The 14,527-nt window shown below is 47.3% G+C and overlaps 1 protein-coding gene across 1 annotated transcript; it reads left to right on the top strand.

Moving 5' to 3' along the window:
* The first annotated feature begins 3,958 nt into the window (after positions 1–3,958).
* LOC147127044 (uncharacterized) lies at positions 3,959–13,134 on the top strand. The gene is made up of 4 exons (XM_086020647.1): positions 3,959–4,282; positions 5,650–6,291; positions 6,597–6,753; positions 7,033–13,134. Exons 2-4 carry the CDS (start codon positions 5,662–5,664, stop codon positions 11,955–11,957), a joined length of 5,712 nt encoding a protein of 1,903 aa, XP_085876773.1. The 5' UTR covers positions 3,959–4,282; positions 5,650–5,661; the 3' UTR covers positions 11,958–13,134.
* The last annotated feature ends 1,393 nt before the right edge of the window (positions 13,135–14,527 follow it).

Raw genomic sequence — 14,527 nt, 5'->3', positions numbered from 1 at the left:
TTGAGTTACATTGCGTGCGCGTAGGTAGCATGCGGCGGGGCAGTGCGGGGGGCGCTCCCCGTGTCGCCCCAATCATGAGGACGGCCGACTGGGGCGGATAAATCACTCCTCGCCGTGTCGCCGTCGCAGTCTGCGCACGTTGCCTGCCGGCTTGATTTCACCGCGACATGCTTTGATGATGTGCACACAAGCATTCTTAGAATACATTCTTCAGTCGTCAGCTACATAAGCGGTCATACGGTGCAAGTCATGTGTGGTGAATTGGTCATTCATACAAACCAATTAGCTGCTGTTGTTTTACACTGTCAACTAGCTCCAATTTGATTTTTGACAGTTTGTGGGGTTTAGTCTGGTGCCCGCTTATATGCTTACAGTGCGTATGGAAAGTCTACACACCCCTAATTCAAATTCCAGGTTTGGAGGGAATTGTGAACATATTATGTAGCTTCAGCCTGGAAAGCCAACTAGAACAGCTGAACTTTATGGGATTCATCAGAGGCACTTTACATGCTTACAGATAAAAGTCCATTTAACACGAGTCTGCATGTGATTTTGGTTCATTCTGAAAACAGTCACAAGAGGTTGTGCAAACACATTAACGCCGTCCTTTATTTCTACTTTCTCTCTTGACAAGACTTTTAGGAGTTGGAGAGGCTACAGGTGGCATTAATGGAAGGCTTGTTCAAATCAGTTATCATACTCTCATTTTGTTTTTTTACCGTCATTCAAACGGGGGTGTTTAGACTTTTTATAGCCCCGAATGTGTCACTCATTGTCTTTGTCCATCAGATTTTTTCAGCATCATAAATCCTACAAGAGGTTGGAAATCATTCAAAGGGAGGAAATGAAGCAGGAGGTGATGACAAGTTGAAAGCGCGTGAAGGGAAAGGTCGCCTCATTGAATAACGGCGCCCTCGGCGGAGGAGTGCCGAGCGATTTACGGTGCGCTTATCTCCTGTAAAAAAAAAAAAAAACCCAAATCCCCAAAAAACAGCTTGGGCGCAGCTGACGTGGTCCTGAATGCAATTTTTCGGAACAATCCAAATTCTGGCTTAAAAGCGAACGGTCGCTATGCAGCTGCAAGGCTTCTAATTGAATTCCTGAAGACGACAGCGACAACACGACAGATGCCAGCTGGCCGGCCGCCGCGGTACACTAGCGGCCACGCGAGCGGTCGCCGTGCGTGACAAGACGCCGGGCCGGGCTACGCGGCGGCAGCTGCACGCCGCTGCGACCGATTTAGACCCCGCATGCATTTGTTCCCATTAACAGGCGACGTTGGAAGCGCGCGTGGCGCCAATTAGCCACCGACGCCGCCCGCCCTACAAATAGACGCCAGCCGGCCTTGGGGATTGACGCGCGGGCGACCCACCCGTTCACGTGCGATGACGACAGAGGGGAAAATTGCAAAAGGATAGCGCCGGCGTCACCCGCTGCCCCCTGGCATGCGACGTGCTGACCTCCGCCAGGAGAAGGCCCTTTCGGACACAACGAATGCCAAAACGATGAGGTGACACAATGGACAACTCCAAAATTGACATCCGTCAGAAAAGCGGCAAAATTGTTTGTCAACGTTTTCCAAAGTCAAAGCTGATGCTTGCAAATGCCTTCATTTGTTTGTCAGGATATATATGTTGCCCACTCTCTTATCTTTGCACTTGTGGAATGGGGGCATGCAGGCAACCTGTTTACTCTGGGAGGTGGGGGTTTCCTCTATTGTCTCCCCCCCACCCCCCCTTTGACTTCCCGTCTTGGAACTTTGGGCATTTTTGCGCTCGGTGTTGTTTTTGGAAGGGGGTCACGAGCTCGGCATTCCTTGCTTCTTTTCCACTTGCACGTGGGAGTCGCGGCCTTATCTTTTACGCGCCTTTTCCTGCGTTCACGAAAGGGTTGGGGGGGGATGGGGTAGGGGGGCGGGGGTCAAACCTTTGAGCTCGAGGGCCACGTTGAAGTTTGGCCCGTAAATATTCATCTTTGGATAATGTTGTCAATTTGTCCAATCATTTCATCAAATAAAAAATACACTCACAGATTTTCACTTCATTATTCATAATAAATCAGCAAGCAGTATTTAATGACATCAATGAATCACCAAGTGAATAAATGTTTTCATTAACCAAATTAATGGGAAAAAAAGTCCAAATGCCACAAATAAAATTGTTCACTTCAAAAATAGGAATCATTACATTATATTATACTTGGTGATCCATAAATAAATAAATACATTCGATGCAAATTGTTCAAAGCAACCAAGCTTAGGGGAAAATCCAGCTCATTTAATGCGACAAATTGAAATGTTTATTCTAATGAAATTCACAAATGATATTATTCGTACCAAATTTAATTATAATTGAATAACCAATCATGGAAAATGGGATATTAGACATATTAAAATTACTCAAAATTAAAAGGAAACCCTTCATGACTTAAATGAATAAATAAACTTGAATACATTCATGAATTAATTTTAGAAAAGGAAAAACACAGTTTTAACAAAATAAATGAATTATATCTGTAATTTATGCAATTAGCATTTATTAGACAATTATCTATAAATCCATGCAAGTCAAATTGTTCTGTCAAATTATTGAATGAGAAATATAGCTTCAAATGGACACCTTTGAACACAAATAAAAGATTTTCCTGAATACATCAATTATGATTGGCAATTCACATCATGCCAATGAAATAATTAACTATTTTTTTAAAAAGAAATGCAGATATGCAGCTCAAAAATGGCCGTGTAAAAACATTTGCATGAGGCAACTTTTGAGACAAAAACGAAGGAAAATGAAGGAAACAAAGATGAAAATATGCTTTGCTATAATGTCAGTGCTCCTCTTGCCCCCAGTCGGTCCATTCCATTCTCGGCTTGTGGGAGGGACACAAGGTCACAACGGCCGTGACACAAATAGCGCTGCTCATTTTTGGCCGGCCGTTATGCAATGTGCGCTAAGCTAATGGAGGAGGTTGAGTGCCCGCGCGTGCGTGCTAGCGCGGGTGGGAGCCGATGTTCAATTGTCTGGGGGGCGAGGGGGGGACAAGTGTTGCGCGCGCGGTGCAGCCACGCCAGACCTGCCACCACAACCAACAAATGAGCCACGCTGGCCTGTTGACTTTTGTCGCTATTGATGCGAGCTCACGACAACATTAGAAAGCAACCTACACACGGCTCCATTCCCTTCATTTCATCACATCCTTCTTTCGAGTTGTTCCCTTCCTTCTGTCCATCCATCCCTACCCGTCAGCCTTCCTCCCACCCTTCTTTCCAGCCTTTGATGCATCCTTGACTTCCTTCTTCTCTTCCATTCATTCCCCTCTTCACACTAGCCTTGATTCCTTCCGTCCATCTGCTCCTTTTTCCTCCCACCCTCTTCTTTTCTAGCTAGCTTCCCTTCATCCTTGCGTCATCCCTTCTGTCTACCTTCCATCTTTCCTCTCTCCATTCTTTCCTTCCTTCCTTTTGGTTTGTCCATCCTGCCTTCATTCCTTCCATCTGCCCTCCCTCCATTCATTTATTCATCCTTTCCTTCCTTCTTTCCTTTGATTGTTTCCTCCCTTCCTTCCTTCCTTCCTCTCACAGCTTCCTTCCTTGCAAAACTTGATGTAAAAGGTGCCTGGAGCTGCTTTTGTCCGTCCCACTTGTGTGTGGCTTTGAAAAGGGGAGGCTCTCCGCTGTGAGTGAGTCCAAATGGTGTGTACTTCATGTCCGGTATTCCGAAGAGTTAAATTGAAAATGGTATTCACGTGTTTTGGGATAATAGTTTGGGGTATGTAAATCTGAAGCGGCGCAATGGTGCCCATCATTCAAAACCTGAGATCGAGGCTTCACTGTTGTCTGTTAGTGGACATCTTCTCGGAGGGTCTTGCGAGTGAACAAGCCTTTAATCCTTCTTATGGCAGAGCTTCTCAATGAGATTAGGCCCACCCCGCATGAAATGCCTCCGCGCGCCCCCGTTAGCCACGTTAGCATTCGTCGGCGCCAGCTGACAACTTCTTTTGAAGGTGCCACTACAACCACATGAGCCCAAAGACTTGTGAGTCCAAGTTGATGGATCATTTGCACAGGTTTAGGGGTGATGCCTGAGTGTGTACGCACAGATGATAGCCCAGCGTGTTGAACACTAGCATCGGAGGATTAGCGCCGAGCAAAGATTAAGCAAATTAGCCGCGATGGTGCGGCCCGAAATAAACAGTTGTTGTGGAAGCCAGCCGACAAGTCGGGATGTGGAGCGCCGTGGTTTTTAGAGCCTCCAAAAGAAGTTGCACAATGACAACATAGGTGAGTTTTTGATTCTTGTTATGGGTGTTGTGCTATGAATTGGCGTATGGATCCACCACAAATCTTTGGAAGGATCTCTTCAATTCCTCCAAAATCCAAGAGAAATCAAAACAAAAAAAATGCTTTGGATTTACAAGATATCAATTTGTTCATATGAATTTGTATTATACAAAGTGCTTGAAAAAGTGCTCGCCGAGCAGCCAACGTAAGCGTTAGGCCACAATTAAACAGCCAGAAATGAAGAGCAAAATCATTTTTGATACTTCTGTTATAGCGAGTACAACCACACAGAAGCTCTTGATTTGATTTCTTTTTTTTTTTACGGATAAAATTCTCATGTGTGATGTTTCAGATTTGCTGTTTGAGTCCGGCCGAAAAACTGAAAATTGAATGTTTCCTTACAAGAACCAAGAAGTCATTTGTCGAAATAAAAAGTTACGATTTCATAAGAGTCAAGTGGTGAATGGAAAGATTGAAGCAGTGCAAAATGCCAGGTGGTCTGACGTGTGCTAAGCATTGCATGTATTTTTAGCTACGGAGCTAAAGTCAATTAAAGGTGCGAACAGTGATGAGTGGGCCTTCGTGTGCTCTCTTATGATTGACACATCCAGCCAATTTCAAGTTTATAGGTCAAACTGGTGCGGAGGGCTATGTTTTTTTCAAAACATTTCAAGGCATCTTTTCATGGAATTTACCCCAAAATGGCTGACTAGCTGTCATTTCGGACGTGCGTCCTATCACCATACGCCTGTCAGCCAAATGTCATGTTGACTAGTGAAATTGGTGTGGGGGCCTGGCTTTTTCTAATTTTTATAGATGGTGCTATACTGAGTGAGTTGAGGGCCGTGTTTGGGAAACCTGAAATACAGACTGATCAGGATACACATGCTCACCAAAACTTTTACGGCATTGTGAGAACCCCTCAGAAAAAAAACAAACAAAGGCCATTAATTTGGCGGAAGAATGGCACCCTATGGCTGAATACTTGGTAGTTATATTGAAGTAACTAATCCGGACGAGAAACCTCTGCAACGTTCTATGCGTGTGTTTTGTTGAAAGGTGCAGCCGGGTTGCTAACCAGCAAACGCGAAATCACGTTTGCGTTGGCGTCTTTCCCCGAAATCCGATCAAGTGCCTCTGTCAAGTAAACAACATATGTTGGCCTAAATGCGAGGCAGGCGCTTGTGCATCAGTGAGTCGTCCTTCTGCTGATTTGTTGTTTCTGACACCTTTGAGTTGTTAATCGCGTGCCAAGTTCAACTGACCCAAGAAGATTACTGCCGAAATACAGTGCGCAAACAATTTGCACAAGTTCAAATAAAAGTTGCTGCGGTATGTCCAAGTGTCTTCTCTTGCCTCCCTCACAGCGAAACACAGCCATGAACGAGTCAGGCCTTCGCAGGATCCCCCAGGACCAGTTGTCGGGGAGTCTGCGCACCTTTGGCACCCCCCGCCATGCGAGCGTCGCCAACCCCATTCTGTCCAAGCGGGTGTGCTTCTACAAGAGCGGCGATCCTCAATTCGGTGGCCTGCGCATGGTTGTCAACAACCGCATCTTTAAAACATTTGACGCCCTCCTGGACAGCCTGTCCAAGAAAGTGCCGCTGCCGTTCGGTGTGAGGAACATCACCACCCCCCGGGGGGTGCACACCATCAACACGCTGGAAGAGCTGGAGGACGGCAAGTCCTACATCTGCTCTGACAACCGGAAGGTAAAGCCCATCAACCTGGCGCTGGCCAGAAAGAAGCTGGCTCCCTGGTACCACGCCAGGCCTGTGAGCTCCCGCCGCCGAAACTTGCAGCGGGCCAGGGCCTTCCCCGGGCGGCAGGAACCCGTGCTTGTGCACACGCCAAAGAGACTGGTGGTCTTTCGGAATGGAGACCCCTCGGTCAAACACGCGGTGGTGCTCCAAAAGAGGAGTGCGACCACGTTTGAGTGGATTCTGGAATATATTTCGGAGATGATGCAGTTCCATGTGGTGAAGCTACACACGGCTGATGGCAGACGCGTAAGTGCATCCGTAACTTTTCATCTTTAGTTAGCAGCGTTGCCGACCCACATAGGACTTTCTTAGCGCCGCGCTGTAAATGGCTGGCCCATAAAGGGAAAGTCTTAAGCTTCTTTAGCATCCACCCTAATCCCTCGCACTGCATTCTGGGACACTGCCATGTAAGGCAACTGAGAAGATCCTAGTGACATGCACAACAACGATGTTCTCGGTTATGGCTCGATAAGATCCCCTTTTCAATTAAATCAGTCTCGCTGTGTTACACTTCCTTTCTAAAAGTGAGACTTGTGTTTTATTTGCCAAAGGTGGAAGGGCTTCCAAGCTTGATCTTGTGCTCCGGCGTGGTGGTGGCGGCGGGCAAAGAGCCATTCAGACCGGCAAACTACAATGCCCAAAAGTCGCCGGGTTCCATGAGGCCGCCCGGCATCCGGACGAGTGTCAGGAGACTGAAGGCTCTGAACCGTAAGTTCAATTCATTTCCATCTAGTAGGGCCTTCAGTCATGTGACCTGTGTAATCTACCTAGTATCACAGGATAAAGCCTGAGAAAGTGCTGACGTGATGTTATCATGCATAACACCGTAGATGACCTACATATGGCAGGCATCCTGTGAGGCTGACTAGTCATAGACAGGCCATCTTTCTAATTGGTTTTCTCTCTTCTTCTTTCATGCCATCCTCCTCATCTCCACTGCTGCATGAAATCTTCTGCCTTAATCTCCGCCGCTTCTTGGCCGAGAAGGCGAAAAGAAGTCACCGTCATATGGGTCAAAGTCCAGAAACTTCTCCACGTCCTCAGAGCGCTACATTGTGAACAAGATTCACAATTCCTTCATGGAAAGCTCATGCGACCTGCCCGGTCACCCCGCTAACTCCGTAGGATACGAGTCTGCACAGGTTGCCGCCGAAACAGAGGGTGAGGATCTGGACTGCGTGCAGCCTGATGAGGACGACATCGAAAAGTCATTTCGGGTGAACCAAGATGGTAGCATGACAGTGGAGATGAGGGTGCGCTTGACCGTCAAGGAGGAGGAGACCCTCCACTGGACAACCACCCTGACCCGCTCCAGCGTGGCCAATCAGCTCGACATGGCCTGTTTGCTTGAGCCGGAGTTGGAGCAGGACGTCTGTCCCGTCACGCCTGATTTACAAGACTCCATCTCCTCCAATGACAACATCAACAAGGATGAATCCAAAGACGACCACGATGAGAATCCACCATCACTGGGCAACGGGGTTTTAAGTCAAAGCAGCTACGAAGAGGACGCTGTCAAGATCCAGGCAACGTCGCCCAGGAGAGCACCAACCCCAGCACACACACAACTCAGAAACAAGCAAGCTTCAGTGGAGAGCATTGGATCGTACTGTTACCGTGAGGAGACAGAAAGCAGCACCAAGCCGATACCCAAACCGAGAAGGCTCAGCTCCATGGACACTAACGGCATGAACAACACAAACATGTCATCATATAGATCGGCTGAAATCACGCATATGGAATCCAGCGGGGAGGAGATCACTGAAACCGTCTTGCATATTTATGAACAGCAAAGTTGCCAGGATAACTACAATGCAAACGTGGGTTCATTTTATAGGCCCGCTACTTCAGAAACGGGACATCTACACAGAAATGACGACTTGGAATACCAGTCCTGGGAGCCCTCAACAGCCTCTGAATCTTTTAACATCTGGAATGCTGGGAACATGCTAGTAACAGCAGATGTCCCTTCTCCAAAGCATGGTAAAAGAGTAAAAGCATCGACACAGGCAGCCAAGTCCACCAAAGGCAAAGACAAACAACTTGGACCTAAGACCAGAAGGAGCCCCAAAGTAAGAAACAAAGGTATGAGACGTCTTCTGTCACCTTCTAAAAGGCAGAGAGAAAATGTACCAGGAGAGACGAACAAACGCAAGAAAGCAACACCATTCTCTAGCGCCGGGTTCATCAGGAAGATTTACGGGAAAAAATTAAAAGCAGCAACAAGCCCAACAAAGCTCAAAAGAAGAACGATCAAGAATACGGAGGGGAGCACAAAGCCATCAGGTAAAACAGTGCAGAACCCAAGCGTAAGCGAGGCACGGAGAGTGCTGACCCGGCAGACCTCGGTGCATCGTGCTGTCAGCGAGCGAATGTCCCTGCCTGCTTTTGACTCCTCCAGCTCAGTTGCAAATGAATATGTGCAGAACTGGCTGAAGAAAGTGCATATTAAACAACCTACTGACTTCCCAAGAAAGACCAATGGGACAGAAAATCAGGAACTCATTCCGGCTGCTTCGGTGGGGAATGTCAGAGAATCAACAATGCAAACATCACCTGAGGATGTGCAGGGAACTTCTGTCAGAGATAGGATCCAGTCCTTGGAAAACAACAAGGCTCCATCAAATCATCAGACAAATGGAGAAGGAATAAAAGCTCAGCCAAAAACCAATAACAAGATGCCATCATGCAACGCAACTGGAAATCACGCAGGACTTCAACAGCCTTCTGATGTTCTTTCAAAAGATCTTTCTCGACCCCCTGAGCCTGAGGAGGAAATGCCGGAGGAATCAGATCCCGAATATCACGCGGCCTGCAGCCCAAGGTGCGTGCAGCCAGCAGTGAGAAGTCAAACGTCGGATAATCACCCGCCATCTGCCCAAGCTTTACCGCATGCCCAGCACGTTTTGAGAATCACTCAACAGCTGGAGGCTGAGGTTTCAAAGGGGGAAGAAACATTATCAAGATCTACATCCATCAAAAGGGCACCTTTGGTCAGTAATGTGTCTCTGGAAAGGAAAATGTCCCTCAGAAAGTCTAGTATGGAAAAATTTACCATATGTAACAATGAAGAGCAACAGCAATCACTCTTGGATCTAAAGAGCAGCTCTTCTGTGTCCCCAAATAGTCTTCTCTCAGAGGAGAGGCTGTCCTCTTTCAGTTTGCCCTCAAGTGAGGTTCCAACATCTCCAAGTAATCCCCCACTGCCCAGCCCAAAAATCATGGACAGTCCAAAATCACAGTCCAAAAATGTGGCTGCTGAGCTTCCCAAAAGGTCCCAGTCATTACAGCGCCATCCTGTGGTCAAGAAAACGTCACCAAATGTCAGTTCCTTGCCAAAGAAAAGGCAGACGCTGTCCAAATCCGAGCAATGCAAACAGACTGCACATTCCAAGTCGTTGGACCTGGCTTCGCCTCCAGTCAAACACAAATCCAAAAGAAGGATGCTCTCCAGAAATCTGTCGTCAGATTCAGATGCTGCAAGTGTAAGAAAAACACCATCACTGAGAAAGAAGACAAACCCTCACCAGGCCATAAAACCGTCAGTATGTACTGTTGAAACTGCTAAACGGACTGACGAGCTCCAAAAGCAAGATCAAGAAAAGACCACAACCGACGCAAAAGTAAAAGCACAGCTGGCAAACACTGTCGATCAGCCAAACATGGAACTTGCCCTCGAGAGCGTTTGCTTCTCTATCAGGTCCATCCGGCATATCGCTCAAAGTCCATCGTGCTTGGAAAAGTCCAACAACGTGCAAGACTTCTCCTCCCACGTGGCCTCCATGTTTGGCTCCTCGTCCAAAGTCCTGGTGGCGTTCTTGTCCATCATGGCCCTGAAAGACGGCATTTCCAAGCTCAATGTAGACCAGGTGCAGGCGAACGAAGTGAGCTCCGCCGAGGCTTTGAGAATGATCAACTCCCTGAGAGAAATCGCTAGCATGGAGGACTCCCACCAGTTAGAAGAAAGCCTCTCGGCTTTATGGAAGTCGGCCTCGAGACACATCCTGGACAGCTGGAGGGACTTCCAATTGCTCGGAGACACACATCAGGAGGAACAGACCGTTGCTGACCTCATTGAAGGGCTTGACATACCCCGAATCCTTAAAGAAGAACTTGTGTCTCTCTCAGCTGTTTCCGTCAGCGCGAGTCTAGACAAGCTGAAGTCTAATTGTGAGGGCTGCAATTCTGGGACTGAGGAACACAATGAGGAGTTGGCATGTATTGAAGGACAGCAGAAATTGAACCCGGACCACATATCACATTCTGCCGTGGAACGATGCTCGGATGAGGAATATGAGGACAAAACACAAGGAGATGACTGTTACGTGGAACTGGATCCCAGCTGGAAGGCAAGCTCAGAAAAAGAGCTGCCAGAGGCCGAAGGCAAAACGCTGAGTCTGGATGAAGCCCGGCCAGATGTTGAAGACAAAGGATTGAAGGTTATTGTCGAGGAAAGGCTACTTGGACCGGACGAAGAGAATGAGGAAGAACCCGGAAACAAGACACGAGACATACCGGTCTATATAAGACAAATTTGTGACTCTGATCCAGAGAGAGACCATCCTCAGGATCCTGCCTATGATGACAGCAGCGATGACCTGAGTGGTTTTGACCACCACACAGAGTCATCGGCACTCGAACACCAACAAATCCGAAGCTCGGCTGAGGAAGAGTTGAGCTTCTATGAGAAAGCGTCAGGCTCAGAGGAGGAATGCGGCTATTTAGTGGAATACCGAGCCTCTGTGACGGACACAAAATGTGACAAAGTGGAAGTTGCCAAAGACCTGGCTGACGAAGAGACTTCCCAGCCTGTCGCGGTAAGGGTGAGTCTTCTGGAGAAGCAGGTTGCTGATGCCCAGAAGACAAGGTACAATAAGGATCACGGCAAAAAGGTCTCACTTCTGTCCGAAGAGTCCATTGAAACATTTCAGCAGTGCAGCCGATCCGCCCCGCAGTCGTCACTATCCTTCAGCTATGACTCTAGCGGTGTGGTAACCGTGGAGCCTGAAGGGAACAGGGTCAAGTCCATCCGGGAAATGTTCCTGGCGAAGAGTTTTGCAGATAACGCAAAGCACAGCCTGAATACGGCGCTGCCTTCTGACATGTCAGAAAGCGGCGGCTATCAGACGCGAACGTCGGGTGAGCAGTCGAGCAGTGAAGAGGATCCGGTGCGGAAGTCTATCAGCAAAGGCTTCGTGAGGAGAACCATCGAACGGCTTTACGGGAAGACCAATGCCGTCGAGAGGCCCCCGTCGGCCCCCAGAACCAAAAAGAAGCACTCCAACATTTTCTTGCCTTTTCACACAGCAAGATGCAAAGCGAGTGATTCGTCTTACTTCAACTCTACCAATGCTCTAGACACCTTAACCGAGGCCACTCGCTGCATCGCTTTCAACGCACAAGTCGGGCCAGGTGATAGCGTTCCCATCGACGAGGGACGATGGCTCATCAGGGAGAACACGCTCATTCGGAAATCTGTTTCGGACCCGACCGGAATCAACAAAAACCTGGTCAACTCCGCCCAAGATGAAGACGGCTGCGAGGACCTGCAAGAGGACACTCCCTACTCCCTTTTTAGCACCACGTCTGAGCCAGAAGACCATAAAAAGTCCAAAAGATGCACCTATTTCTCATTGCCACACACCAGCGACTCGGAGGCGTGTCAGGATGAACCGAGCGTACTGGAAGCAAAACTGGAGAGCGCTGCCAAAGTGAGGCCTGAGAGAAACGGCTCCGCTGTCGGGATGCAGGACAACAAAGTGCACCCGTTGGTGGAGCTCCCGGCAGACGGTGAGGCAGTGGTGGTGGCCCAGCCCAAGAAAGGACACGGAGTGGTGGCCCAAAGCCTCCAGGAGCCAGACGTGTTGGATCTGTTGTACAACTTCTGCGGTGAAAACTGTCCCATCTTGTGAAGGAAGGACTCATGAATATCATTTTGGTGCCTATGTTTCTTTAATGTTGCCATAGCCTTGGCATGAACAACAACTTCACTTTGATGTTCTACGTTTGACTATTGAGGATGTAACGGTACATGTATTCAGATTTAATCATTAATCTAACAATAGAAGGGAAAACAGAGTTCTCACACGGAAAATGTTAGCTAAGGGAACCCTTTTCTGCATATTTTGTTCATCTGACAATATTTCATTTAGGGAGAATTCTCTGCTAGCAGAGAAGCAGCATTTTTTTTATATTCCATTTTAAATTATCTTTATGTTTACACAAGATAATCATTTGGTTCCTTTACTGTACCAAACATGTATTGAACTGTCACCTCAAAACCAAGGCATTCAACCGAGATTGTTTTTTTTTTTACGTGCCGTTACACCACTAATGTCAACATTCGGCGCTTTCAGTGCATCTTGTGTAAATATAGGTGTGTGTTTTGTTTTGTTTCTGTTCACGTTTATTTACCCGTCGTCAGGACAGAAGTTGTGGGAAGAATTAGTGTAATCTGCTTTTAAAGCTCTTAAGAGAGATCAAGTCCCAGCAGATGTCAGATGTCAGATGTCAGGGCAGGAGGTGCAGCTATGATTTGACCCAAGGTTCAGGTCACAATGTACAGTATGTTTTTCTTACGTCGTAGTTTGTAAAGCGGGGGGTACACTACACGCATACCGATTTTAAACATCTTCACAGATTTTTTTTTTTTTTTAAATGTGAGCAACCCCAGACCACGAGGAAAAAAAAAAAACAATTGTATACTTACTGTTTTTAGCGTGTGTGGTGTACTCCAGATGACCAAGACAGCACGTCAGGCACATAACCATATCTAGCGCAGGACCAAGATCGGCTTTTGAGAGGCAGCATGGTGCCACATGGAATCCAGACCACTGGAAAACACAAAGTAGTAGTTGTAGACCAAATACCTTCCTGACTGGCTATCGACTTTATCGCAAGGGAGCGGAAATGCTCCAATTTGGCCCAATTGTCGGTATGTGTGAAACCCTCTTAAGTCTTATTGAACAGATTGTGCTTAGCTAAAATTGTGTTCTCAAAAGAGCAGTTTTACTGGTTGAAAACGTGGCAGCTGTGATGACTTTGTGTCTTTAAACTCTTGTGCAGAAATTAAAAAAGTGTATTTCCAAATTGAAAGCCCTTGTGTTATTTACCATGTGTCAACACCACAGTCACTCCACAGACAAATAACCAAGATTCTGAGCCAGTGAGTATTTGTCCTAAAAGGATACCTCAGTTGTTTTTTGACCTGACTTGATTGCTATCACCTCTCCCAGCTTGAGGAAGCTTTCTTGTTGTTCCAAGCTTGTTTTCGCAACTGCCGAGCCGGCCCGTGTTGTGACAGGAGTGTGGAGGAATGCAACTAAAAGAAGAAAAACAAAATATGCCAGTTACTGTCACTAAAATGAGGGGTGGGCAATTCCGGTCCTCAAGGGCCGGTAACATGCATGTTTTTATGCTGTATGTCACCCTGCTGCAACCCATCTGATTCAAATGATTCATGGATCATAATCCGGCTTCTACAGACCTTGCTGATTATGTGATCATTTGACTCAGGTGTGTTGCAGCAGGGAGAGATGGGGAAACAAGCAGGACACTGGCCCTCAAGGAGTGGAATTGCCCACCCCTGCACTAAATGCTTGGAATACAGGAAGTCCTCAAATTACGACGTAAGACGTTTGAGCTACGACATTTTGACTTTACAACGCCCGTGCCCCCTCCGCCATTTTGTCCCCAGCACCATAGTGACGACGATTACATTCAGTTGTGGTGTTTGCTGGCATAATTCCCCCATGGAACAAAGGGTTGAGGGATGTGTTGGGGGACGAGTTTTTTGGGTGGTTGCAACGTCCGTTGAGTTAGCTGTTTCCGGTTTTCCCGTGCGTGATGTTCATTAAATTATTTTGTGATACACCTCCTGCGTCTCCTTTCCTTCGGCACCACACAGCCAATATTCGGGTTAAGGTCAAAATTAGGTTTTCTGAAACACTCTGAATAACCCGTTTACATGACTGAGCCGACAGAGTTGCGCCGGCATTTGAATAGGCCACCGTCTACCGCGACGCCCGGCGTCACGACACAAATGGACGTCATTTCCGCTTGTTACTTTCAACTGTCAATAAAACACTTGATATTCATGTCACTCACCACAGGAATGAAGCAGCCGGTTTCCTCCTCGCTCCAAAGTGTGCTTTTGTGCTGCGTCTTTGAGCTTGTTTCCCTCTGCTTGTGTATTCGCGGTACGTTGCGCGCCAAACAACAAACTTCCGCATACAAGCACTTCGTGTAATACAAAGACCAGCATTCCTTGCGGTTGAGCATGCGCAGAGTGTCTCGATTTTGTCTGCTCGCCGGCATCATGTTTGCCTTTTTCGCCCTCTTTTCCATCCACTTCTCAGCATTAATGCTAAGTTCAGCATCTTATGTTTTTATTTTGATGTATTGTCAATTTTTTATACCAAGCGTTTTGATGTAAATTTATACTTTAACGGTGAAGTCCGACATACGCGGAAATTCAGGTTAC

Source organism: Filicampus tigris, chromosome 21 (assembly GCF_054856515.1).
Source record: "Filicampus tigris isolate MCC_2025a chromosome 21, RoL_Ftig_1.0, whole genome shotgun sequence".
NCBI classification, from domain to species: domain Eukaryota; kingdom Metazoa; phylum Chordata; class Actinopteri; order Syngnathiformes; family Syngnathidae; genus Filicampus; species Filicampus tigris.
The sequence above is the reverse complement of the archived record's forward strand: the minus strand, read 5'-3'. Positions and strand labels throughout refer to the sequence as shown.